Genomic DNA, 27,956 nt, shown 5'->3' with positions numbered 1-27,956 from the left:
CTATGAGCTACAGTTTAGACTTTGACGTTGCATTTGACTCAACACAAATAAAATGTCTGTTTATTGTCACAGGGCAGGGTTCCCTTATCCTGGATCCTTAATGCAAATAGTCCTCATACACACCAGTAGCAAGTTCAACGCCAAGTGCTTTATAAACATTTGTTCCCTACAGCATACGACTTTTCCTCAGGTCTTTACCTAATACCAAGGCAAAGTGCAGAAGAGAGGGAGAGATCTCACCTCTCTAAGATAATTGGCTCCTTTGCCCTGCCTGCCCCTCTCCCTCCTGTCTCTCTTTTAATCATCCTCACCTGACCAGCTGAATTCCCTGGCTGGTTGATTAATAACTTGGTACTTAACCAATATCTCATCACGTTGACTTATGAGGGGGTTCTTACCAAGTGCACAGAGTCAGCCTTTAGCTACTCACATTATTGATGGTGCAAGGGTACAAACTTTCACCTTCAGGTCCAACAGGAAAGTCTGAGAACATCTGTTGCTTGTGGAGATGGTCTCAGACCAAAACCCTAGTTCCAAACACCCTCATACCTTGGGGAGAAGGAGGTCTGATGAAGGTTGGGTTGCTCCATGTGGAACAACCTCTCAAACACTAAAGGACTTGAAATCCATATTTGGATCTGAAATTTGTGGTTCTGGCCTATCTCTAGTTCCTCACTGCTGTTAAAGTGCAGCACAAAATTCAGATCCATATGTCCTGTTAAACTGATCAAGCCCAAATTAAAAGACTGACTCCAGCCATTTTCATTGCTCTGATATACAACCACCAAGGATGTAGGTAAATCCCTTAAAGGGGAGAAAGGATTTAGCCACATGGGATATGTTCAAGGGGCCCCTGATCCATGTATATGCAAACCATTTTATGCAAAGCCCACCTTTGCACTTATCAGTTGCATATTCATTACCTCCCAATTTGTGTGTACTTCAGCACAAACCAGAGACCCTTTTCCTGCAACAATATTCTACAGTTTTAATATGAAATGGATTTTTTACTTGTGAGTAAAATTTTAACACAGCTATGGAATTCCTGTTCCTAAATAGGGTGAAATCCTGGCCCTATTGAAATCAATGTACTTCAGTAGGGCCAGGATTCTAACCTACATGTACGGTAGACATGCTAAGAAAGAAAATATTTACTTTAATGCAGGATTTTCAATTAGAAACTTCCTATATTTAAAAGGCCTGATTTTCAGAGATGGCTTCTAACTTGGCAGGTGCAATTTTGCATGCACAAATAACTCTGCCTCATTATTTGTACCTATATGTTGGATTGTTACATGTCTAGGTCCTACCATGTGCAACTGCAGTTATTTGCATGTGCAAGATGTGGGCCCAAGTATTTGCATTTGCAAAATTGCACCTGAATATTTGGGATTGAGGTTGAAGTGTTAGGCCCTATATGTTCTCAGAGTGGTATTATGGGCATAATTTTCAATCCAGCCTTCACTAGAGCATCACTGTGCCTGCAGTCACTTTCACTTGGACATCTAAGCATCTAATTTTTCCCACAGGACATCCTAGTGACATTGCATCTAAAAATAACTGTGGGTGAAAAACAAAAACAAAACAAGAAAGCAATTTCTGAAAATACATGTGATGTATCTTAACTTTTTGCCTGGGATTTACTGTGTTGACTCAGAAATGGACTCCAGATGCAAAAATTAGATTGGATCCAGGTGTGGGGTTATTTGAATCAAGGGCTTTGGTTTTGCTCAGGTTAAGGGCCAGCCAGGAAATTCAGAGCTCAGCTGGACCAAGAGTTAGACTTTGAACCACCAGAGACATGGGAATTTAGGGGGTTATAGCACAAGTTCAATTTTTAGCATAATAATAAACATATATGTTAAACTGAATAAACAAACAAATGTGGTTCCCGTAATAAACAGCAATGAAGCTTCCCCCATGTTCATGTAATGTTTCCCTTCCCTCAACTTCACATGGAGAATTGCTGTACTACAATCTTTTTAATCCTCTTAGAAAAAAAATATAAAAACTATTTAAAATGTTAGTTCACAGCTCTTGTTGGTTTAACAAGCGTTAGGCGGCTAAATCACCTTGGAAGATGTGCCTTCAAAACAAATTTATCAACTAAAGGAATATTGGGTACAATGGAGGATATTTCTTTGACTTTTTGTTTGTTTGTGGTGGTGAAACTTGCTGGTTTGACTTTGATGTTTTAAACACAACTGACATCTTGTTAGAGAAATGTCTGAAGCATAAACTACCTCTGAATGCTCTATTTTTTTTTGTCATCAGTTAAAACCAAGTGAGTCATGTAAACAAAAGATATTCTTATAGATAATTACATTAACACTTCTTCCATCTATGCTATGTTTTGAAAAGTTTTGCCACAGTTTAGAAGACTTAATTTGTGCTTAATCTATTATAAGTGTTATGCACACATAATGCCTGATATATACATAAAGTGTCTCCTTTCCTTCCCATTCTATATCCAAACTTATTAAATAATTTCCTATAATCTTGGGTAAACTATCCCTTCCATCTTCAATCCATACACTACAGAAATCTTTAGTCCTAAAAAAAACCTAGACAATTGCTGACCCTTTTGTTTCAGCAGCAGTAAAACACCAAAATACTGTATAGAGAGTTCCATGAAGTCCTTAAGAGTGCAAGCTTGTTTATGGGGTTTGAATCCCAAAAGGCACACTTCCCTGACACTGATTTGTAAGGAGTTTTTGAAGGTGAGACTGAAATCTCACATTCCATTCAGAAACAAAACAAAATCCCATTGGTAACTGCAGAACATCCCAGGAGAATGGCGTAGGAAGGGATGTACTTATTTCTATGGAAACTTGAAGAAGGAGAATTCATTTGATGTACTGTATTTAGGTCATTGTTCGCTGATCAATATTTTCTCAAGACTGCTGAAATTCTGATATGCTTCTTTGACTGCAACAATCTCAACTGGTGACAGTGAAGAAGCATGACCTTTAAATTACTTGTTACTGAGCCTGACATATGCACAGTACAGGGAAATATGTTTTCAATAAGCCTGATTAGAATTTCAGAAACAAGTGACAGGAGTTAGAGACATGTCACTATAAGCAGGGATAATGGGCCCACCTGAGCTGTCATAGCAGGGTCTTGAAGCAGAGAAAACACAAAAGCAGTCAGACTATATCACTAGTTTTCCAGAACCTTGTGCTGTCATTCGGTTTTCCTTTTCTTTCTGTTTTCAATCAGTTCACCCTGGAAGACTCCTTTTCTGGCATCTCATTACAAATCACTGAAATCTATTCCAAACCGTTTGTTACCAAACTACTGCAATGGATGTTATTTTGATCTGTACACATCTGTCCAGTATTTCTTTGGTGTTCACCATTTCAATTATCTTTGTCATCACTGCTGCTAAGTACAAGGTCAATTCATGTTACTGAACCTAATGTCAGTCCGATACCAGCAACACCAGAAAGCCACTTCCTCTCTCTTTCTATACTACCCTGCAGCTGCAGATCAAACAACATACCTCAGTTGAATACCTCCTCCAAACATACTCAATCATAGTCCAAGGAGTGTGGCTCTGCAGTTGTCTCATATTTCAGATACCCTAGCCATTTTTTAAGCCAATAACCCTTTATGCTTTTCTCCACCAGTTTTTAGAAAATTGAAATGTTTTGACTCCCAAGTTCATTTACGTTTAATGGTCCCAGTTTGTCCCCCACACCCAGATGAATGAAACACACACACACACACACACACACACACACACACACACACACACACACACACACCATGTTTAAAAAGCTCAGTAACTCAGCTATTGTGGCCAGTCTAGTGTAAAAACAGACAATGGTACTGAATGAGCTGCCATATGACAAAAGCTTTGGGTTATTATCTGAGGAATCATGTAAGTTTGTGAGTGACCCTAGATTTCAGATTTCCTGTGATGGTAAAGACTAAGCATGATATATCAGTGATTTCAACCATGAGGACCAGACAGGTCTGAAAGTGTGGGCCATAGGTTATGATTTATGTTAAAATATTAGTATGGAGAGACAAGAAAAATCCCAGTGATATCCTAGGAGTTACTGCTACGGGCCCTGCAGCATGTGCATGCTGTCCTATGGGTGTGACTGACTGGAGAAATGTGGTCTCTAGCTTACTGACTAGAATGACAATTGCATTTAAATAAAAGTCCCTAGTCTCTGCTTCAGAAACTCAAATATACCCTAGTCTGAGCCACAGCACAGGCAACAAGGTTAACAAACATACAAGTAAATCCTTCAGACTTCTAGTTACTGCACTTCTTTTCACAGTTTTGTTCTTCTGTGGTGTGCACACTTGTATACGTGGGGCCTGATCCTGCTCACGATGGGACTTCTGCCAATGATTTCAGCAGCAGCAGGCCCTTTAATAAAGTTCTTTGAAGAATATAATATTTGGCTCACTAACATAGGAAATAAATAGCTGTAACTCTCACACAGAGAGGACAACATTGGTAACACAAGGGTCGATGGGGAGGCGCTGCAAAGCTTTTCCACAAACCAAAGTTAGTCCCTGAAAATCTGTTCTATACTAACAAAGCTGGGTCCACAGTGAGCTAGCTGCATTCAAGAATAATCAAAAAAATCAGCACTTTAAATAATGTCAGTCCTGTCATAAGGTTATGTCGGGGCAAAATGTGTGGCTGGGTGAGTCAGTATGAATCCTGGACGCCATGTGGTTTTACTGCTGCAGTTTCTGCCTATGGATACTAACACCGTCCTGGCTACTGAAGACGATACTTAAGATGTCAGACACGACTTTCCTCCTCTTCAACTGCTCGGTGAAGACCTGGAATGAATTTTAAAAGCTGCTTTCGGACACTCCCTCTCCTATTTTTCCGTGGGAGTGTTCCAAAAATATTTGAAAAACTGCCTCCCTCCCATGAGGGCGACATTGATCCACTGCTAGCCAGACTGATGCTTCTGTTCCTCCTCAGTGAATATTTCCCTACTTCAGTGTCATTGTCCCTCGAAAAGAAGCAATCGTCATCTGTGCTCGATTGCTGGCTCAGAGTCTCATGAGCAGAATCCTCAAAAACACAGGTCTGGTAGAAGCTATCCTCACTGTCCACTGTCATTGAGCTCAGCCGGCTTTTACAGCTGCTTTCGCTGGAGAATCGGGGTTTAATTGGGAAGGCAGGCCTTGGTGAAGCACAATTACCAAATAAATTGGACTCCAGTTCCAGGGTGTCAAAGTTGTTGTCAGTCATCTCCCCTAGGAAAAAGGTATAAAAGCAGCGACATTATACAACGTAAATTACGGTAAAGACCAGAGCACAGGAAGTTTGTGTATCAAGGATAATCTACAACATTGCAATCTGAATTTCCCAAAGTGTCATTAGAGAGATACGTTACTGGCAATTCACGCCTACATGTTTGGCTGGTTGAAGAGAGCTGCACAAGGCATGTCAACAGTTTTATTTTGTCTCCCCTAGATTTCTCTGTTCTTCCTTACTGTCATGGTATCAGCTTTTTTCCAGCCAGGGAGATGGGGAAGAGCCCCATGGATTTATCATGCCAGTTTAGAACATTGATCTATCAAGTCCAGCGTCCTGCCTCAGGCAGTGACCAATAGCTAATACTTTAGAGGAAGGTACACAGCTAATACACCTATCGCTTCCCCCTAGATAAACAGAATGAAGGTCATTCCCTGAGTCAGTCAGTAAGGGAAAGGAGGAGAAAAGTGTGTAATCAATGCCAACTTCTGTTTTCTAGAATTCATACAAATGACCTTTTGTTCTGCACCAGCCAAGGAGACAGACATCCCCATTCATTAATCCCTGAAACAGTTTTTCCACCCAGAACCCTCATTAACAGGGAAAAATAAGCCAAATGAAAATCAGACCCAGCAAACACCTGCTTTTGACTGAGCGCACAGAATTTCTGCCGAAGAAGCTGTGATGGTCATGAAACGTACTGTGGTTTCCTAACAGGAAATCAAAACTTACCATGCAGCAAGCGTTGTTCCTGTAATTGCAGAGATCGGAACTCCACCCATTTTTCCTCCAAAGTTTGCTGTGAAAGGTAAATTGCGAATGATGATTAGCACTAACTTTCACAATGTCAAGCTTGTTTAGAGAAATGGTGTATTCAGAAAAACTGCAGCTTAGTTCTAGGAAGCAAGTACTTTCAATAAAGCGTATGTTCTCTTACCAGTCGTATTAAGAGAGCCTGCTTGAAAATTAGTAAGTTTCTCCCAGAAACAAATTATTCTGTTAATTTTTGTTTGACTTTTGGTGATGCACCTAACACATGCAATTATGGAGTATTCTCTGGGTTCTCTTATTACCCATAGATATGATAACACTAGCTATTTGAAGCCAGGTTTACCTTCTAAAAGAAGAGAATGCAAAAGTTCAGAGGCATGATACTATAACTACCTGTACCAACAGCATTTTAATACTATCTGCACATCCCATAATAGAAGCACATAGCATCTTTGAAGCAAAAGCCATAACTGTAGTGCAATAATTATATAATAATCACCAGCAAGGACAGTATCTAGTGAAACTCATTTGCCAAAAGAAAGGCTGGGAGAGAGATTATCTAGTTATTTGGAATAAGAAGATCTCCAGAATTTCCAGCATTGGTTGCTGTATTAAAATTGCCAGTCATCTCATTGTGATGCCAGCATCATGGACTGTTAGGGCACTGTGGTCTGGATATTGAAAAATGCTCAGCTACCATTTAGTAACCAAATTGAATGACCAGATTTTTCAAAAAAGCTCAGCACATCAGGAGCCCAACACTTTTGAAAATGTTGCCTTGTTAAGTGTGCAAGTGGGAATTGATCTCTTCTGGAAATCTATCCCCAGTCGTGGGTGCTAAGCTCTTGAAAAAAAGGCACATGTGCTTCTCTTGCTTGTTTTGCCATGAGCAATGTTCTGATGTCATGGTTAGCAACAGCACTTTCAGTCTGATGCCTATAAAGGATGATCTAGCCTGATGTTGCTCAACATTTTTGCTTCCTCCCTGCTGCATGCTTATCTAGACATCTCAAATGCAGTTACAGATTTTAATTAAAACTATAAAACCTGTAACATTTTGCTTCAAGATGGATGCAATAGGGCCATCTGCAATGATGTAAATGAACTCAGTGCACCTATAAATAGATAGCTAGACACACCGTTTCCTGATTTACATAGGCAAAAGCTTGATGTTGGATACAAATGCAAATTTTTGCTAATACCATGTGTGTGCAGATATTTGTGTGGACTGTTGTTTCAAGTGCAGTTACATTAGACTACTGCCTCCCTTCTTAATGACTAGAAGTAAGTGGATAACTGATTTTTGGTTTGGTTTGGAACCAAAAAAAAAACACCAAATAAAATTAGTTCCAAGTCAACATAAAACAAACTAAAAATTTTCTTTCTTGCTGCAGTGAAAAACTGTGAGAAAAAAATGTTTGGAAATGTTAGCACCAAGCTTCTAACAAGCACTACTGAACTTTTCAGAGGCCTATAATTTGGCCAAATTTGGGTGAATTCTCATGAGGACAGCAAGACACCTTTTATTGATTATTCAGAATATCCAAGATTTTCCTTATTCTCATCATCATCACATCAGAGTCCCAGCTATCCTCTAACTATGGTTTCTGGCACCTAATTGAAATTTGGGAGCACTTGGACTCTCAAATAAATGCATCCATCTGTTGCTGCCAAGATGCTAGCTAGACTTCTTTTCAGTTTGTTGGCCCAAAAGTTTAGAACACATCTCTATGACAACGCACTTACATGTTCAGTCCCTAGTTCTGTAAAAAGGTTATTTGTATCAATCTGGCAGGTTATGTCAAAAACCAAAACAATTCTTAAACTCTAAATGTGCTTATTCTGTTTGCAGTGTAGTTGTAGCCGTGTTGGTCCCAGGATATTAGAGAGACAAGATGGGTGAGGTAATAAAAGATACTCCCTCAACCACTTTATCTCTCTAATTCGGTTTATAATGACTCTTTGTACTTGTGGTTATTTATCACATACTTTAGTAGAGTCTCAGTTATAGAAGCCATTTTGGGGACTGATCTTTTATAAACAAAAATAGGTTTCTTACCATTGTAACCACACTAATATGAAACCAGTGGGCCCAGGCCAACAGCCCCACAATACTATTTTGTGAGGTAGTGGTTTTGCACTTCTGGGAAACTATAGATGGTGAATTAACCCCCTTCTTGATAACAGGGCATATAGTTAAAGATGCAGCAGTTTTGTTTTATCAGTGACTTAAGCTTAGAGATGCTGTGGTCTCTGTTGTGAGGTCACAGGATGTTCAAAACGACCGGCCCTATTAGCACCATCATGGAGCATTATAATGTGGTCTGCACGGCAGCAAGAGGACTAGCCATTTTGGAAGCAGATAACGGCTTTAATTAAATCCTAAACAGGGGCAGAAAGAGGGGGATAGGGTTAGATTCTGAATCTGGAAGGGGAAAGGAGGGAGATGAATTTCATATTTAACAACTCCACTTAACAGGGCTAGAGTTCAGCTGCTAAGAAACAGGTGGGGGATATTTTAAATCCATCACTGTAAAGTAAGTAGCTCTGTCCCACCTGCTGTTTGTCAAATCAAAATGTGCATAGGTATATCACAAAGCACAGTAACTTTATGATGTTTTTCTTAGGCTCAGATGCTTTTCAAAGCTTTTATCTGAGAGGGAGAGGGAGAGGGAGAGAGAGAGAGAGAGAGATCAATTGTCAGGCAGTTTATCCCAGCCTGTACAACTAACAGTAATGGACTCTGTAACGGACCCTGCCGACATAATAATCAACTGTTGTGGTCTCATTAATCACAGCAATGAAATGTCTGGCTCTATGACTTGGCTTATTTCTAGTTCTTTCTGGATTAGGTGGTGGTGGCTGCTTGCATACTTAGATGATTTAATCAAAGTTGGGGTTGCCAGTCCAACACCAGGGTTATTTGGAGGTCAAACTGAGGTGGTGGCCCGATGTGATGTAAGCAACGTGCTGGGCATGTGTAGTTCCCCTACCTCCGTAAATCTCTTAACACTGAGGGACAGGGCAGAACATGGTAGATTGCTTAAAAGCAGCACTGTGTATGAAGGAGCTTTGCCTCAGAGTCAACGTTACAAAGGAGCTCCTGGTAACAGGGCGAGCTTTAGGACAATTCAACCAATTCCCCTGAATCGGGCCCCATGCCTAGGAGGGCCCCGCGCCCAAGCCCTGCCGGTGCGCTGTACCAGGGTGTCCCAGCTTCCCCAGGGGGCAATTTAAAGGGCCTGGGGCTCCCAGCAGGGACTGGAGCCTCAGGCCCTTTAAATTGCCACCAGAGCCCCAGTGCTGGAGCCCTAGGGTAGGGTGCGGAGCTCTGGGGCTATTTTAAAAGTCCGGGGCTCCCCTTGCTTCTACTGCCCCGGCCCTTTAAATATCTGTGGGAGCCCGGGGGAAGAAGCGGGGCTCCAGCAGCTATTTAAAGGGCTGGGGCGGTAGAAGCAGGGGAGACCCGGCCCCTTTAAATAGCTCCCAGAGCCCTGGAGTAGTGGGGGGGCTCCAGCTGCCTCTGCGGCCCCAGTCCTTTAAATAGCCCCTGAAGCCATGCCGCTTCCCCAGGGCTCCCACAGCTATTTAAAGAGCCAGGGCGGTGGAAGCAGGGAAGTCCTGGGCCCTTTAAATACCCCCGAGCCCCAAGCTGCTGCTGGTACCCTGGTGGGGGAGGGAGAAGGAGGGGGCACTTACCCTACAGTGTGGGCTATATCCCGTGTACCTGCACCCCCTGCCCACAGCCAGCTCCTGCTGCAACCCTTGCCCACACCAGTCCCACACCCCCTGCCCTGCCTGCACCAGCCCCTACCTGCAGCCAGCCCCGCACCCCCTGCCCACAGCGAGCCCATCTCCAGCCAGCCCCAAACTCCCTGCCTGCAGCCAGCCCCTGCCACATCCCCTGCCCTTCCCGCACCAGCCCTGCACCCGCTGCCCTGCTTGCACCAGCTCCGCACACCCAGCCCTGTCTCCAGCCAACCCCTGCCACACCCCCTTGCCTGAAGCCAGCCAGTCCTGCACTTCTCTGTCTCCAGCCCTGCCAACCCATGCCGCAACCCCCTGTGGCCCTGCCTGAAGCTAGCCAGCCCACCCCACCCCACAGCCCCTGTCTCCAGCCAGCCCCGCACCCCTTGCCCTGCCTGCAGCCAGACCCTACTTCCAGCCAGCCCCTGCCCTACCTCCAGCCAGGCCCATGTCCACTGTTCCCAGGGCAGTAACCCTGGTCACCTGCTTCAATGAGAGGGGCAAGGAGCAGCTGGGACCCACACTAGGGTGACCAGACAGCAAGTGTGAAAAATTGGGACAGGGGTAGGAGGTAATAGGATCCTATATAAGAAAAATACCCAAAAATCGGGACTGTCCCTATAAAATCTGGACATCCTGTCACCTTAGCACACCCACAGGGAGTGGTGGGACCCACACGTGAAACGGAGCTCATTTCTAGTTCAGGCCCATCTTTTTAAAAAAGAACTTTAGATAGAGTTAACATACATCTGTATTTTCCCAGACATGTCCAGCTTTTTGGTTCTTAAATTGCCATCCAGGAGAAATTTTTAAAAATACGGACGAATGGTAACCCTATTGGTACAAAAAAAATACATACTGTGGCACATCCCTTAAATCAGAACTTTTTATGGGGAACCGGTTACTAAGAAATGAAAGGCTTTTATTTTTTTAAGTCATCCTCATCCTTGCCAAAGCCCCACCAGAAATGTTCAAATTGGGCCCCGCACTTTACTGGGCCCTGCCCGGTAAATATTACTATTAGAGTAGCTGCATTACATAGCACCCACAGGTCCCAAAGGAGGGTGAGAATCCCTGCCTTTATATTCTAAATGAAGACAATAAAGGAGAAACTGGAGCACGGAGACCTGCCCAAGGAGACACAGCAGGCCAGTGGCAGAACAGGGAACAGAGCCCAGGTCTTCTGACTTCCAGTCCAGTACCCTATCCACTAGACCATCCTGCTCTGAGAAACCCAAAGAAAACCCAACTTTGCTGTAATTCATTGGGAGATCAGATGTATTTTAATAGTTTTAAACAGGCGCTTTCTACTTACTACTTCTGGGACACTTAAAAAACTTAAATTCTTGACTAAAATTAATCTGTTTAAATTACAAACACTTTAAAGGCCGAGTACTTTATTTGTAATGAGAGAGTAAGTGGGCACCACTGTGGTCTCAGTTACACTCCACTGAAATCATTAGTGTCACTAGTGAGAGGTGAATCAGGCCCAGCATTATTTAAAAGAAAAGTAAAACAGTTAAGAGGATGGGTCAGATTCTGCTTTCAACTGCTTGGGTCAGGATGGGTCAAATTCTGCTTTCGACACCAACTCCAGATATGCGGACACTAGTGAATGGTTTGAGTACATCAGACAGGTATGTTAATTGGATCAACTTGATGACTTATCTTGTACACATAGGGTACGTATACACTGAAATTAAAAACCTGCAGCTGGCCCATGTCAGCTGACTCAGGCTTCCGGGGCATGGGCCGTGGGGCTGTTTAATGGCAGTGTAGATGTTCAGGATGGGCGGGGGGGTTGGTTTGTTTTGTTTTAAACTCTGTGAATTCCATGGCATGGTACTAAACTGCTGGTGGTATTTGCTAAATACAAATCAAATTAAAAATCATACCAACTCTGTTAATAAAGAATGAATCAAGGTTTGTGTCATAATACCTAGCTCTTGCCCGTTACTGACACTGACATGGCAGAGATTATTATAGGTTTACAGAAGTAGAAGTAATTCTATCATTTAGATATTTTAGGTGCTTATATGCCCCCTATCACCGTAGTATTTGAGTGTCTTACAAAAGCCTGTGATGTAGGGAAGTGCTATTATCCCTGTTTTTTGGGTAGGCAACTGAGACAGAGAGACTAAGTGACTTGCCCAAGGTACACAGGATGTCTGTGGCAAAGCAGAGTATTGAACCCCAATTCCCCAAGTGGCTGGCTAGTGTCCTAACCGCAGTACAATCCTTCCTCTCAATCAGTCTTGAAAATATCATCCAGCAGCTTTGGTCTATCCTGAGTCAGCAAACATTCCTTAACGCTACTCCTCACACATGCTACATATGAACAATGTCCCAAACTAGATGACATTAAGTAGATGATGAAATGAGGGCCTTGGGTATTTTGGGGTTCCCCTTGTGAAGAAGCATCCTCTTCACAAAGATTGCCAACACACCTGGTATCCTCACTGGTGTAGAAATAGCAAGGTCAAAGACATAGGAAATGAACTAGCCTCTCAGCACTTGAGGCAGGAGGATTTGATGCATATTGGCAGGGCAATGAGAGAGGTTGGATTTCCAGTGCCTGTTCCTTCTTTGTCTGCAGATAAATAGATGACTTCGGTCTTCAGGTAATCAATCTGGCACTTTTTACACATAACATATTTACCACATATTAAATTACCTTCAATAACTGCAGCTTGGTTTCAAGTTCCATTCTCCTAACAATCCTGGTTCCATTAACAGTCTCTAATCTGTAAAGAACAATTGTTTTCATGACTGAAATGTACAAAGACCATTTAAGCATGTATGGGTATTACATTACTACTAGTAGTTAAGGTTCACACTGCAATAGCACACAGAGGACCAGTAGGCACAGTAAATATCCTAAAGAGCTCACAATCTAAAAAGCAAGTGGAATATGGAGGGCTGGGGAGAGGGATGCAGTTAGGGTATGTTCTCTCTCTCGAATCAGCTATTTTAAGGAGTGATGTGTTTCCTGTGTTACAGAGGAATCAAGCCACTTTGGAAAATTCCAAACACAGGAGTGTGGAGAAGCAGGAGAGGGTGAGGAGAGAGTATTGGGCCAGCACAAAGAACGGTAAATATAAAAAAGGGGATCCTAAGGTCAATGAGGACAAGGAGGTAAGTGCAACAGTCTTGACCAGTTAGTCTTCCTACATGTTTTATGTCAGCAAGCAGTGAGAGAACTAACACTACTTACCACAAAGATCCAAGTATGTGAGTGAGAGATTGAGGGGGTCTTGTAATGGCCTGGAAATTCTTCCAATGGATCATTTGATAAGTGCCTGTGACAAACAGCTTTGTGCTGATCCACTGCGAGAACCTGCCTCATGCTCAATAGTGCTTGCAAGAGTAGGGTGACGATATCCCATTTTTAAAGGGACTGTCCCATATTTAAGCTCTCCTGCAGGTGCCCTGAGTTTTTCTTAAAAACGGGCAAATTGATGCCTCCTCTCATCAGTACTGGCAGGTCCTGCTGCTGGCCCGAGCCCTGCTTGCCAGCCACCCGCCCACCAGTTGTAAGTGGAGGGGTTCTTTGGCTGACGATGGGGGTGGGTGCGCAAGGCTGGTGGGGAGGTGATTGCACTACATGGGGCTGGTTGCTCCCCAGTGGTCTGCCAGCACAGCCCCCATTGCATGATGGCTCTTGGCCAGCAAGGCCCTGCCCCCTGTTCCATTTCTGGCGGGCGCTGGCTGTGAGCTGTGGCAGCCAGCGGATGCTGGCAGCGCCTGGTTACGTTTCACCTGTGCTGCCCACCCATTGGCCCTTTACATGTTCCCCTTCCCACTGTTCTCTCCCTGTTTTGCCACTTCTCTCTCCCCCCAACCTCTCTGCTCCTCCATATCCCCCCTGGCAGGGGGGGTCACACTCCAAGCGCTGTGAGGAGAACCAGCCACCGGTCAGAGCGCTCAGCTCACCAGCAGCCTGGCTGGCAGGCTCCTTCCTTCCCCCACTGTCTCTGGTTGGGCCAGCACCCCAGGAAAGTCCAAGACCCTCCTGCCTTGGGTCCTGTCCCCAGGGGGCCAGGGCTGCTTTGGTCCCTAGGCACTTTCCCCTGCTGACCCACCTCTCTGGCCAGGCTCCGCAGCTGCTGAAACCCCTGCAGTCAGATTCCCTGGGCCCTGGTGCACAATGCATCCTAGGGCTTAACCCCTTTCTGCCCACACTATAGCCAGGGGACAGGAGGCGGCTGGGTTATGTCAGTGGCCAGAAGCAGCCTGGAGGCACTAGCTGCCTTTCTACACTGTGTGGGCAGGAAGGGACAAGCTATTTCCAGCCACTGAGATGAGCTCTGCAAAGAGACAGGCCAGATCGTCCCAGCAGCAGGGGAGAAGGCAGCTCTCGTCCCTTCCCTCCTGCACAGTGCCAAAAGGCTGCTGCTTGCCACATTCTGGTATGAACCCTGGCAGAACAAGGGTGGGGAGGGGCATGTGACCTTAAGTGCCCAAACCACCACCACCACAACCGATGTTGCCTCAGGAAGATGTGGTGCCAGGTACCAAGAGAGGCAGGTCTGTCTCAGGGGTCCAGTCAGGCATGGAGGGCAGAGTGTGCCAGGCAGGGAGGGTCAGGTCAGTTGGTCACCCCCTCATATAAGAGAGGTGTATGGGAGTGTGCGTGCATCACTTCTCCCCGTGTGGGGGGGAGGGGAGGAGAGGGGTGGTTGGGTGGATGGTGTGTGTGTGTGTGTGTGTGTGTGTGTGTGTGTGTGTGTGTGTGTGTGTGACCCCTCCCTGTGTGAACCCTAAAGTCTTAAAGATAAGAAGAATCCAGCTGCTCAGTATTTCTTTTTAATAGGGGCTCAGTCAACTTGACATTAATTTGAATGTTTGTTCTGCATAGTTCTGATTGACTGCCACTGAACTCGCTTGAATACAAGTAATTTTACCAGATGTCCTATATTCACCATAGGGAAATATGGTCACCCTATGGAAGAGCAGGGTTCAATTCTAATTTGGGCAATTACATTCTGCATATTTGATAGGCTACGGTAACTCTGCATTTCTTGTCCTAAACTGTCATGTAGTGTGGCTTTATGATTTTGAACTTGCTACTGTGTTCCTGTCTACAGGCAGAACTGTGGATCTTATTTCATCAGCAGAATTTGATTTAATCCTTTTTGCCTTAGCATCAGAAACAGCACATGGAGCATCAGGAAACAAGTAAACATTTCTTCTTAGGCTCACAGTGTGAGAAGGAATTAAACAAAAATGTTTGAAAAAACACTTAATTACCTTAAATAATTCCCTGAAGATTTTATCAAGTCCACCATTTGCTTGTGACTAAAACCTTCAGTGTTCACTCCATTGATATTGGCTAGAATATCACCTGGTAAATTTAAACACAAGTAAAATGAACATCTCAGGTACTCGCCATTCTTTCCATAGTCTCTAAAACAAAAACTAAATGATACAGAAACAAATGGGAAAGGAACCAGAGCCACAAACCATAGGAAAACACGAATAGTTACCTGTTTGCAGACCAGAAAGATGGGCAGGACTTTCTTCTTGTATTCTGCAGACATAAGTGCATACTTGCAGGGAGCAAGCATTTTGGTGGTGTAATCTATGTGTCTATAAATATCAAATTGACAGTGTTACCAATACTAAAACCTCAAAATCGATGTAAAAAGTTAAATATTGTCTTACAGCCCCATCAGTGCACAGTAAGTGTTCATCTTATTTTTAGTTTTCTTATTTTTTGTATTGCATAATGTTTTATTATTTTTGTTGTTATCACAAATGAGAAGTCAGGAAGCCTGGATAGGAATAGGATATTTCCTTCTTAGGAGAGAAATGCGTGGAAACAGAAAAACAATTAATAAATTATCCTTGTTTATTTTATTTACAATATGTACCATTCCTACACAACATAGTTTTAAATCAAGATGGCTATTAAACAGTAAAAATAATAGTTTAGGCCTATTTATAGACAAGAACAACTTGTCTTTAAATGTAGGCGAGAACAATTTTCTGGTTCTAGACAACGTGGACATAGATTATTCTCTTGCTTACGCTACAACAAGCTACCATCTTGTAGGATCCAGTTTTAACAGTGTGGAGTCTGACACAGCCTAGGAACATGATTTAAAAAATGTTGTCCCCATCTATGCTACCATATTTCAAATGCCATTTTAACCATCAGGTAATATTAGATGGGACAACAGGCTATTATGAGATAACTGAGAAGCAAGGAAAATTAAACCTACTTTTGTCCTAAGTCATTTTTTAAGCTGTAAAAGCTCTGCATCCCAAAGAGCAACATTGTGTCCACACCTGCTCCAAGAAAAAAATAGCTGCCTCTTTTTTATTTTGAAATGAATATTTATTAAATTATTAAAAAAAAATCAAGCAAAATCCATCATCAGTATCACATGTACTCTGAAAAATAGCCAGACAGGTCATGTAACTGTAAATACCTAATCAAAATCTCTGTTATCTTGCAAAGACTTAAGAAATAACCAGCCCTGTTGGTTGCCTGGTAATATCAATATTTAACCACCTCTTCCTACCACAATACAGGACTGGAGCTGTGCAAAACTAACAGTGAAACAACAATGACACCACCACTCACAATTACCATGTCCGCTTCAGGAAGAAAATTGACTGTGAAATCTATAACAAACATCACATCTACCATGATCTCTCCGCCACCATACAGTCCCTGAAATCTAACCAACAGAGAGTGATCAAACTAGTAGACAAGGGGACACCATTGTCATGAGTGGCGAATATAATAGGCCGGGGAGGTGTCAGATGCCTAGTTGCGGGGTTTTGGGGGAAAGTTTTTGCTTTATTATGCTCCATGCAGGTTCTGAGGCAGCTGAGGAGGTGGTATGTGCTATTCAGCTTCCTGGGTTCATCAGTAATCTTAATGGACTCCCTCAACTGATGAACCCAGGAAGTTGAGCAGCAAATACCACCTCCTCAGCCACCCCAGAACCTGCATGGGGCATCTGAAAAGCTTCTTCAAATGACAATGAGACATTTCCCTGTGGCTGAGCTGGGGCTCCTCTGGGCAGGTGGAGGGGGCTTGGGGCATCTCCAGGCAGGTGGGGACGGAGGAAGGCTCAGGGCTTCGGCTGGCCCAGGACTCCTCCAGCCAAGGAGGAGGGCGCTCCGGCTTCTGGCCTGTGCGAGGCTCCTCTGGCCAAGGGGAGTGGGAAGGATGGGGGCATGCTTGATATTCCTCTGAGTGGGTCAGAGTCTCATGGCCCTGGCCACAGGGGAGGGGTAGGGGGGTCTCAGGAGTGTGGCTGCAGGGGAGAGGGTGCAGGCAGATGTTAATTAGGCCAACTGACAACTCTCCAACATCACCTACTATAAAGATCTCAAAGAAGATCCCACACCACAATTTACCCTGGATATCATCAAATCCTTCCCCAAACGATTCCAAGAGTAACTCTACAAACTCATTCCCCACAAACTCATCCCAAGGGCCTCCTACATGCTTCCTAAGATACGCAAACAAGGGAACACAGGCAGACTCATCCTCTCTGGCCACAGCACTGTTACTGAAGGAATATCGGGACTCATAGGAAACCATTTTCTAACCAATCACCACACAAAGGGCACAACTGACTTCCTTCACAAACTGTGCAACATTAACAACCTCCCTCAGAACATCATCCTTACCACCATGGATGTCACTTCCGTATACACCAACATGCCTCACAACATCAGCATCATTGTCTGCCTCAAAATATTTACATGATAATATTTATCCTCAGATATCCACCCCAAAGACATCAGCAAACTCAACCATTTCATCCTCACCCATAACAATTTTACATTCAACAACAAACACTTTGTCCAAAACATGGAAACAGCCATGGGTACTAGGATGGTCCCCAATATGCCAACCTCTTCATGGGCCACTTTGAAGAATTTTTGGACAAACAGCTCAAAACCAATGATATACCTGATATTTTCATCTTTTGTACAGACTGTTTAAACTCCCTCATAGATTTCCACCACAAATTCAACAACCACCATCCATCCACTAAACTCTCTCTGGAACACTCCCACACTAACATCAACTTTCTGGACCACAACCAGCTTCAACAACGGAATCCTAGAGACAACCATATGCAAGAAACCCACAGATCACCACACCTACCTTCGTAGATCCAGTAACCACCTCAAACACACAAGAAATCTTATCTACAGCCAAGTACTCAGATACAACAAACTGTGTTCTGAGGAGAAAGCCTAGGATATATACCTTAACACATTTAAAACGGTCTTCACCAAACAAGGACACTCCACCAGACAAGTAGATCACATCATGGAACAGGCCACCCAAATGTTGCAAGAGAACCTGCTTCATTACAGAAATAAAACCCTCTCTGACCAAATACCCCTAGTTGTCACCTGCCACCCTATGCTGAAACCCAATCGGGATATCATGAAACAGTTACAACCTATACACAATGGGGACCCCATCCTGAAAGAAATATTTCCTGATCTTCTACTTCTGGCCTTCAAACAACCCACCAACCTCTCCAAGATCATCATCAGAAGCAATTTCCCCACAGACCAGGACACACCAATTCAAAGCAGCATCAGACCCCGCCAGAACAAATGCAAAACCTGCAGACATATCTCCTCTGCTGTGATGATCAACAGTCCCCACAACACAACTTTCAAGACCCCTGGGTCCTATATATGCCTATCACAACATGTGGTGTGCCTCATCCAGTGCACTAAATGCATTAACAACAACGTGGGTTAAACCAGACAATCAATACGCTCTCAAATGAACTCACCCAAAAAATGATAAAACAAACATGTAACACCCAACAAAGCAATCAGTCCTCATTTTCAAAGGAAACCTGCACAACACTTTCAAAAGATGAGTCTGGGAGCTTAAATTCATATCCTGCTAGACAATAACAAACATGGACTGAACAGAGGCACTAGATTTGTGGCTTATTACAACAATCTGTAACCTACTAACCTCCTCTTTTTGTCCTATGACTTAGAGGTATTAACGGGCCACTTTGTCTCGAATGGTCCTTTACAATATGTGCTAACATATATGCTAAACAATGTGTCTCACTTTGCATTTAGCTGTCACAGACAGTGCTTAATTTGTAATGAAATTAGGTACTAAGGCTTAAGCATTTTTTTTTTTTTTTTTTTTTTTTACATTCATAACTGATGCAGCAAGCCCAGAGGTTCTCGGGCTGTGAACTGCCAAGTCTCGAGGTTCTGGGGCTCAGTCTTGGCACAAATTAAGCACTGCACTCAGTCTCAGAGTACCTTTCTCAGACCTGAAGAGGAGCTCTGTGTGGCTTGAAAGCTTGTCTCTCTCATCAACAGAAGTTGGTCCAATAAAAGATATTACCTCACCCACCTTGTCTCTCTAATAGTGAAACTAAGACAGCCTAAACTCACACAATTCTGAGTTTCGTTACAACCCTAAAATCCTCAGCAGGTTCACAGATCTTTCTAATCACAATATGGATCAAATAGTGAGCACACCTGGCATGAGTTATTATTCACAAAGAAACTACGCAATTCAGTGATTTCAACATTAGGCACAACTTAATGCTTTCAGTTAAATCCCATATTCAGAGGATTCAGAATCACACCAGTATATGCCATTTAACATTGTCCTTCCAGACTGAAAGTTTATACCAGCCTGAGTAATATTATCTAGCTATTTAGGCCTTAATCTTGCACACACATGTATGTACATTAGTAACTTTTTAGACACATGCATAGTCCCATTACAACAGTACTGATTGCCACAATCGGATTATAACAGACTGAGGCCATAAATGGGAAGTACTGGTAGAATTGTTCAAATGGGCAGAAACTTTCAAATGCAAAACTTTCACTGTAATTCTCATAAACCACCTGCAAATGGTAGCATAGAGATTCATACAGTCCTATTCGGGGGTGCCTAAACTCATACTGCAATAATGAAATAATCACATCTACACAATGTAAAGCCTTCAGGCCAGATTTTTTTTTTTAAAAAAGATGCTTAGGTGTTGCTCCAGTCAGCATTGCAAAGCCTAAGAGTATGTCCACACTGTAGCTGGAGATGTCATTTCCAGTTCAGGCAGAAAAACCCATGCTAGCTCTAATCAAGTTATCGCACTGAAAGTGTAGCTGCGGTGGCAGGATGGACAAGCCACCCTGAGTACAATCCCATCTGACACCCTGGTTATGTACTCGGCGCGGCTAGTCTATCCTGCAGCTCATGCCACCACAGCTATACTTCTATTTTTAGCATGCTAGTTCAATCAGAGCTAGTTCTAGCAAGGGTTTGTCTACCTGAACTGGAAGTTACACCTCCAGCTCAAGTTCAGACATACCCTAGCTAACGTAGGAGCAGGGGTACTGGGACAGTGTGGGGATGGATAGGAGTGAAGGTGGGGTGGGGCCTCGGGGGAAGGGGCAGCATAGGGGAGGGCCACAGCTCGGGTGCTAGTGGTCCCCCCACACTCACTTGTAGGGAGCTTCCACCGCCGCTGCTTAGGAGCCTAAGTCTTGTGTGCAGAAGTGATTTAGGCTTTTAAGAGCCTATGTGTTACTGAAAGTCAATAGGATTTAGGCTTCCTAAGAGCCTAAATCAATTCTGAAAATGGGACTTAGGTGGTACAATGGCAACTGGAGTAACACCTAAATACCTTCAAAATCTGGAGCAAAATCAACCTATTTCAGTACCAAACAGATACTGGCTTTTTATAGACCAGGCTAGCAAGTGAGAGGCTCACAGACAATGTACATTCAGGAAGATATGCCAAGAATAGTTATTTTTAATCTGAATGCCACAAATAATGAAAATCTGCCCTGTCAATTCGCACAAAAGCACAGTAACTGACTCAATTATCTTCACTTCTAAAAGCTCTCCACTATTCCTAACCTGAATACTTACACACTCATTAGTCACAGAACTAAATCAGAAAAAAGTTATGCTTCTCCTAATACACTAATTTGGCTGAAAAATTATTTATTCTCTGTGCATAAATATGGGAAATGCTTCAAAGATGTACAACAACGCACTGTAAATAAATGGATGGTTTCATTCCTACGTATTGCAAGTGGGGAACCAGATCCTAAATGCCTGATGCTTCCTTGAGAACATTTCTAATTTTATTATTTATATAGTCTGCTAAATATCTATCTTATTTATCTCACATCGTTAACATCAGTGATCTATTTTAAAGCTACAACCATTCCACCCACAGTAATTATGCAAAATGATAAATGGATGCAGATAAAGACTACCAGTATATAAACAAATACTGAACAAATGTGTGTGTGTATAGATTAGAAATACAGTATGAGGAGGTGCTCTATACTACTTGTATTAGACAATTGCTTTGAAAACTGCATCAGTTTTGTTTTTCTAGTGATCCAGGTCAAAGTATTAAAGTAGTCAGCTGAAAGAGGAATAGCAAAGATTTATATCTCCCAAAATATATAAGAAACCTGCAAAGGCCTGCTCCTGTAAATCCTAGATTACCTCTGTGACTAAAGGCTACAGGATCGAACTCTCAACCTATTATGAACCATAAGTAATTTTATTTTATTTTTTATTATTTGATGTGTTTTATTGACTCTTGTATGTGTGTCTTTGTCTACCTCCATACATATAAACAGAGAGAGAGAGAAAAAGAAAGATACACACATGCATACATTACAAATATAAATACACGCACACAGAGTTATTTTTAAGTAAATTGCATGAAAAGTAAAATAGTTGAACTTAGTATGCTCATTATTATTTAAAAAATTCTTACTGTAGTTCCTCTGTATACTTACTTCCAAAATTATATCTACTTAAAGTTTAAAAAGAGATTTTAAAAAGATAGTACAGTGTTTTCAGAAGAGAGCATGTGTTATTTTCCCATAATGGATCAAATATCTATATTCTATACTTGTTCTTTACTCCTTCCAAGTTTGTAGTGGGCTCTGTATAAAGAATGTTTTGCTGTTTCCCCTCAATATCCATGAGGAAATCCCATACAAGTTAGATACACACATTGAGGCTACAGAGAAGAGATCCCTGAGTTGGGTAACATAAGTGTCTAGAATACTTATATAGCAGCATTAATCTAAAGCACTTTAAAACTATTAATTCTCACATCTCCTCTATGAGGCAGGTAAGCACCATCATTACCTATTTTTCGGATAGGTAAACTTAGGCCAACATAAGTTATATGACTTGTCTAAAGTTACTCAAGAAGTTAGCGACGGGGGTGGGAATTGATATCAGGAGTCCTCTTGCTTTCTAGCCCTCTATTCTAATCGGCTGACGACACTCCCTGCTTTTGGCAACAAGAAGCATATTGTGGATTCAGAAGGAGGATTAAAACAACCATGTCATGGAATAGGAAGAGCCATGGAAGTTGAGGGTAGCTGGATCTAGAGTTTTGTTTTGGCCCATAATAAAGATAGGGCCACCTGCAAATTTGGGATCTGGATTCAGATCTGAATTTCTCTGAAGTTCAGGTGTAATGGCTGGTGATCAGAAGATTTGGTCTGTGTCTTCTATTTGCAAACCCTTTGAAATCCATCACATTCCGGGTCCATCACTTTAATTCAGCATGAACACAGACCTATCATAGTCAGTGAAATAGATAAACTATATTCACAGTGCTGAAGTCTCACCTCAATTTCAAATCCAAATGTTTCATTATCTTCTTTGACAATAGCAAGAAGCCGTCTGTAAGAAAAATACATATATCTGCATATAAAGAACACAGCACCCCATTTGGAGGGTTTATTTATTACTAAGAAATGCACAATGCTGCTATTTATCCAACTGTGACATATCGGCCCTATCAACGGTCTGGATTCATGGCATGCACGTTTATAGACAGTCGAACCCTTCTTCTCAATATTCAAATTACTTTTTAAACCCACCTGCTCTACACTGCTTGCTAGCTACTGTGTATGAATGAACCACCATTCTTTGCCTGGTATCTGTGCTGAACCTACTCTTGCTGTTAGATTGTAAGCTCTTCAGGGAATGGCTTCTATTTCATTTTCTGTTTTATATTTTTACTATCCATACATCTATAGCACAATATAAATCAGAGCAAGTATTACAGTAAAAAGCAAATCTCTTTACCTTTGTGGCCCAGAAGAGTCACCTAAGGAACTTGATCTGGTTAAAGCAAGCTAGAAACAGAAATGAAGTTTGCCATTGTCAATATGTCCATACATTTAACTTTACGTATACAATGAATAAAAATCAACAAGTTAATAGAAAAACTACATTGTGTACCCTACAGGAGCACAGAAGGTGTTACTGCTGCCTAGCCTCCCTTGGTGTTCCCCCTGGTGTAGAAGCAGGTGCAGATTGCTTAGGGGATGTGCTGAATCAGGGCATCTCACATTCACTCTCTCCAGTCATTCCTGGCCACTTTAGGGATAGCATTGGCTGCACACAAGTCCCTCAGTAGAGGGGGAGTTTGTAGCCACTTTGCAATCTCTCCCCGGCAGTTTTCATCTTGTGGGTGCTGTTCCTTAGGTAATGCCTAAAAAAACAATATAAGCCTGAGATGAGTCTAGTCCTAAACTATACTGGGTAAGGTAAGACCAGAATAGAGAGGTCCCATTCAAGGCCTTGGTACCACCATCCAATGGTTGGCACTTGGGTGGTCTGTTCATCATGCATGAGTAGAACAGCAAGGTTCAGTATTCTCCATAGATCTGCTATAAACAAAATCTCTCTGATCTTCCATACCATTCCCAGTCTCTGTTTCATTTCCAAATGGAATGATGAGGGAAGACACATGTCTCTGGGAAGTTTGGCAGATTGCATAGTGCTGTACCAGTCAATAAGAAAGGCACTTCTGATGCTACATCCCTCAGTAATAAACACACAGTGGCAAGTAGGAGCAGGTCAGACAGGAGAGAGAAAAGAGACTTCATTTTGTTAAGCTGTCTCTAGGTCCATAGCGATGAAGCTGAATAACAGAAAGGTAAACTATAAACAAACGGGATTTAATTTGAAATAAAAGTTTTAATTAAAACAGTAAATCTGATCAACTTAATGAAAATGACAACTGTAGAACCTCAGTTTTAGAAGCTAAATATAAAGATTGCAAACAAATTTCCATTCCTCTTCATATCCATCTCTTTAAAGCTGGCTGGCTAATTCTAATTAATAACCGTCAGTATATAAACCTATCTGCTTTCTAGGGCTGACTTACCATTTCATGTGTAACACTCAGTGCTTTTACAGGTCATTCATCACACATTGTTTCAGTATTGTTATGATACAGAAAATCACAAGTAGGAGCAACATTTCCAAATGGGTCTGAAAGTCACTTAATATAATCTTTCCAGACTCTCTAATTCAAAGTGGAAATACTGCAGTTTCTGAATCCACCATGTGAAAACATTTTGGACATGATATACCATTATGTGACTCCAGTGTTTTGCCACTGTAAAATCTGCAATAGTCCTCCACTCAAAAACTGCAATGAATGAAGCCTTATTTGAAAAACTCTCCAATATCTCTATAGCCAAATGTCAGGCATGATCCTGCTGCCAATAGGATAAAGATGAAATCCATTGATATATCGTGTTGCCACTGGCCAACAGAAGTATGAAGTAACTCACAGCACATTTTTGTACTGGGAATGGCCACCTAGGACCTTTGTGATCAGCTTTCAAAAGCTCAGGAACAGGTGCCATCAAAACCAAAGCCCTGGAGGGGTATGTAACTTGGTTAAGCAATGACTAGGATATCTGCTGAAGAGTTTGAAGGCTGTAAACATAATGGAAGGAGTTGTTTAGGGTAATGAAAGCAGTTGTAATTAAAAGTAATGGGCTGAGACTATGAAGAGGGAAAATTTAAGCTGAATAATAAGAAAATCTTTTTGAGAATGAGACTGGTTCGACTGTGGATTCTACTCCACAATTGAAGTGCTGGGAGTTTAATTGCTTGGGACATTTTAAACTGGAAAGGACAATAGGCTGAACTCTGTAGGGGGAAACCCTGCGCTGGTCGAGTAGCTGAATTGTTTCCTATGATTCTAGATCCTATTTTCAATAATGTAGGAATGCCAAGAGACAGTATTTTGTGGAACTTTCAGATAGGAGGAATGACACTTAATGTTCACCAATATCAGGGCTTTGGAATGGAGCCCGGAGCTGGAGCCCGGAGCAGCTCCAGAGCAGTGGAGCTGCAGGTTTTTGCCTGGAGCTGGAGCAGAGCCAGAGCACAGCTCCAAAGCCCCGACTGATATTGTGGAAGTTACACTACTGTGCACTGTGGAAAATGTACAACCTGATCCAAGTCTGAGCTGTGCAGGTCTGAACACCTGCTCTCTGCAATCAGGCACAGCCTAGCCTACACATGGCTGGAATCCACAGGCCCTAGACACGCTATCTTACTAGGGGACTGTAGGTGTAACACAAATGCATTATTTGGAGTGATGTTGGGAGGCATATAATGTACATGAATCATGCAGTGTGTTTTTCAAAACATTTGGGAACCCTTCCAAATGCAGTCTGAAATATGTGGAGCTTCAAGGCCAGTAAAGGGCATGGGCAAGGCTGGTTCTAGGGGCAGGAGAGCAAGGCAGTCATCTTCAAGGGCATGCTGAACTGCTGTGCCGCTCAGTTCTTATTTTCCTTTTCCTCCAAGGAGGGCAGGTGCTAAAAATATTTTCCATCCTGTTCAGCAAAATAGGTAGGGCTGCTCCTGGGTGTAGGTAGTTCTAATCAGAGTTAATATTTTTATCGTGCCAACAGTGTATTTTAATGGCACGAATTCTTTTTACACCTCTCTGGAACCTTCCAGCAGAGGACTTGAAAGCATTTTACAAACATTAATACTTGACACCCCGTGAAAAGAAGAAGAGCTCTTTGTAAGCTCAAAGTGTGCCTCTCTCATCAACACAAGTTGGTCCAGTAAAAGATATTACATCACTCACCATATCTCACCCAATGAGAGACTCAAGAAGAATGATCCCTGTTTTACAAATGGGGAAACTGAGGCAAAGATAATTAATTGACCAAGATCACACAAGAACCAGCAGTAGGACTCAAATCTTTTTGACTCCCACTCTTGTGCTTTTACCATAAAGCCACTCGTATCTCTACAAGCATTCATCCACACGTAGCCAAATGGGCCTATTACCTTCTCTGCTGACACCAATGAGAAATAGAAATACATCAAAAGAACAAACCACCTGGGTTGGGATTCAGAAGCCCACAGTTTTGACCTAACTCAGTTCCCATTGAAGTCCATTTTCCATCTTCTTCAGTTGGAGTAGGATTAGGCCAATGCAGAGCACTTTTGAAAACCTCACAATAGGAGTATTGCATCCACACAGCGGTACTTCCAGAAGTGCTGTGATAGCAAAGGAAATGCTGATTTGCTAATGCTAATTCCAGCATTTCTAAAAGCAGATCTAGGTTTCACCGGGAGTTATTGGGGTGACTAAATCCCCATGTGTGAACAGGTATCGGAGAGTCTGTGTGACACGACTCATCGTTACAGGAATACTTTTATCTCCATGCATGGTGGAGTCCAATAGCATACACACATTCACAATGCCAGAAAAACATAACTTGATATTTCAGCCAAATAGAAAAGTATTTAAGAAATCAGAAGGATTCTGAGAAAGCTAACGTTAATTTTAAGCAAAGATTCTTGCCAAAATGTAAATTACAAATGAGGAACTACTGGCTTGTATCACAAAAATGTCTATGGACTGCAAACTAACATAATAAAACATATGACAGACTTCAGAGGGATAAAACTGTGCCTCATCATAAAACAACCATCTCTGTCCAAATCTTATTTCAGAAACATGTATTTGTTTTTGGGGAGGAGTGTTAGACGTAGATTGGGGAGGAGTGCTACATGCAAGCTGTTTGTGAGAGTTAAATAGGCACATAATTTTAAACTTATCTACTTCTCTAAAGTATCCATCTTCTTTGCATAGGGTGGTTCTCATAGCAAATACATGTGTTGCAATTTATTTTTTAACAAACATGGGCACGTAACAACCATTACTGTAAATGTTATCTCTAAATCAGTCATGATTGCTACAGAAAACCATAGAAAACTGTGCCTATCACAAGCAGTTGTAACTTAACAAAGAATCACCAACGGCGTTCCACAGAAATACATTAATCTGTTTAGTTCTGGCTCTGCTTTATCTTCTCCAGGATTGTACGAAGAGAAGGATTAAGTGCACTTATATTGTTACACAAAGTGAATGCTTAAGTGCGCAATCAGTATGTAGATATTCTTTGATAATTGGTGTTAATATGTTTTATGTACTTTCAATTTAGACTGCTTTACATTAGATTGTTAGATATATCCTATAAGTGCTTATTTGCCAGTTCACAGCATTAGCAAGAATAGAAATGGGCTTTCTTAGAAGCCAATTGCAAACAGAAATCTGTCATGCTCTGAATGAAAAAGAAAGAAAAACAAAGAATACTGTATTGAGAAACAATTCAAATCAGAATCACTTCTAGCAAAATACTTCAAACCAGATGGACACAACTAATGAGAGGTGCTTTCAATCATAGATTTAGAAGGCAGTTCATGAGGGAACCAAAAGCCCAAATACCGGAGCAAAGTAAATTAAATGATCAGAAAAATGCAGAAATCAAGAGAGAGTTTTCTCAACGCAGCTGTAAACAGAACAAACCCTAATGCAGCACAGCTAGTGACTTAGCTGCAAAAGAACTTTATGTTCCGAGTTGCCCTAGAAACTTACCATATTAGTGTTTTGTTTTAAAGGTTTTAAACACAATCCAAGAAAACAAATTCCCCCTGGTGTAATTCCACTGACTGTATTAAAGTTAAACCAAGGTAGAATGTGGCCTGCTACATTCTACAACAAAGCATTAAAAATCACATGTTGATAACCTTGTAGCTTACACTTAGAAATTAAAAAAGAAACCACACAGAAAAACCAGTTATCTGTCCTGCAAAAATTGGACCTTCCACAATGTCAAAAACTGAAAACGTACCTGTTTGCGTCCCCTTGGTAACGTCCCCACTGTGTTTGCCAGACTCTGAATTCTTCTATTATCCATCTGGGGACTGCACATCGGCTCTAAGTTAGGTGTGTAACTTGGACTAACACAGTAGCCCACAAAATTGGCATTGCGGTTTTGCTGAATGAGCTTTCTTAAGGACATGTTGGATGAAGGGCACTTAGACTGGCATTGCTAAAGAACATTG

General features: G+C 42.2%; 1 protein-coding gene across 1 annotated transcript; it reads right to left on the bottom strand.

The window, feature by feature from the left end:
- Window positions 1–10: 10 nt before the first annotated feature.
- On the bottom strand, window positions 11–27,956 carry CYTIP (cytohesin 1 interacting protein). Its single transcript, XM_050969328.1, has 8 exons — window positions 27,743–27,956; window positions 22,866–22,915; window positions 22,403–22,457; window positions 15,244–15,346; window positions 15,008–15,101; window positions 12,432–12,501; window positions 5,972–6,038; window positions 11–5,238 (listed from the first exon to the last, which is right to left on the bottom strand). The coding sequence occupies exons 1-8, from the start codon at window positions 27,911–27,913 to the stop codon at window positions 4,772–4,774; spliced, it is 1,077 nt and encodes a 358-aa protein (XP_050825285.1). The 5' UTR covers window positions 27,914–27,956; the 3' UTR covers window positions 11–4,771.

Source organism: Gopherus flavomarginatus, chromosome 10, assembly GCF_025201925.1.
Source record: "Gopherus flavomarginatus isolate rGopFla2 chromosome 10, rGopFla2.mat.asm, whole genome shotgun sequence".
NCBI classification, from domain to species: Eukaryota; Metazoa; Chordata; order Testudines; family Testudinidae; genus Gopherus; species Gopherus flavomarginatus.
Note: the sequence above shows the minus strand (reverse complement) of the source record. Positions and strands in the feature narration are given on the sequence as shown.

Bases quoted from the DNA above. Each gene is read 5' to 3' on its own strand.
- CYTIP (XM_050969328.1), bottom strand. From the start codon at position 27,913: ATGTCCTTAAGAAAGCTCATTCAGCAAAACCGCAATGCCAATTTTGTG. The intron at 15,347-22,402 runs GTGAGACTTCAG...TGATATTTATAG, and splicing joins CATTTGGATTTGAAATTGAG to ACACATAGATTACACCACCA. The intron at 12,502-15,007 runs GTAATTAAGTGT...TGTTCTTTACAG, and splicing joins TCTTCAGGGAATTATTTAAG to ATTAGAGACTGTTAATGGAA.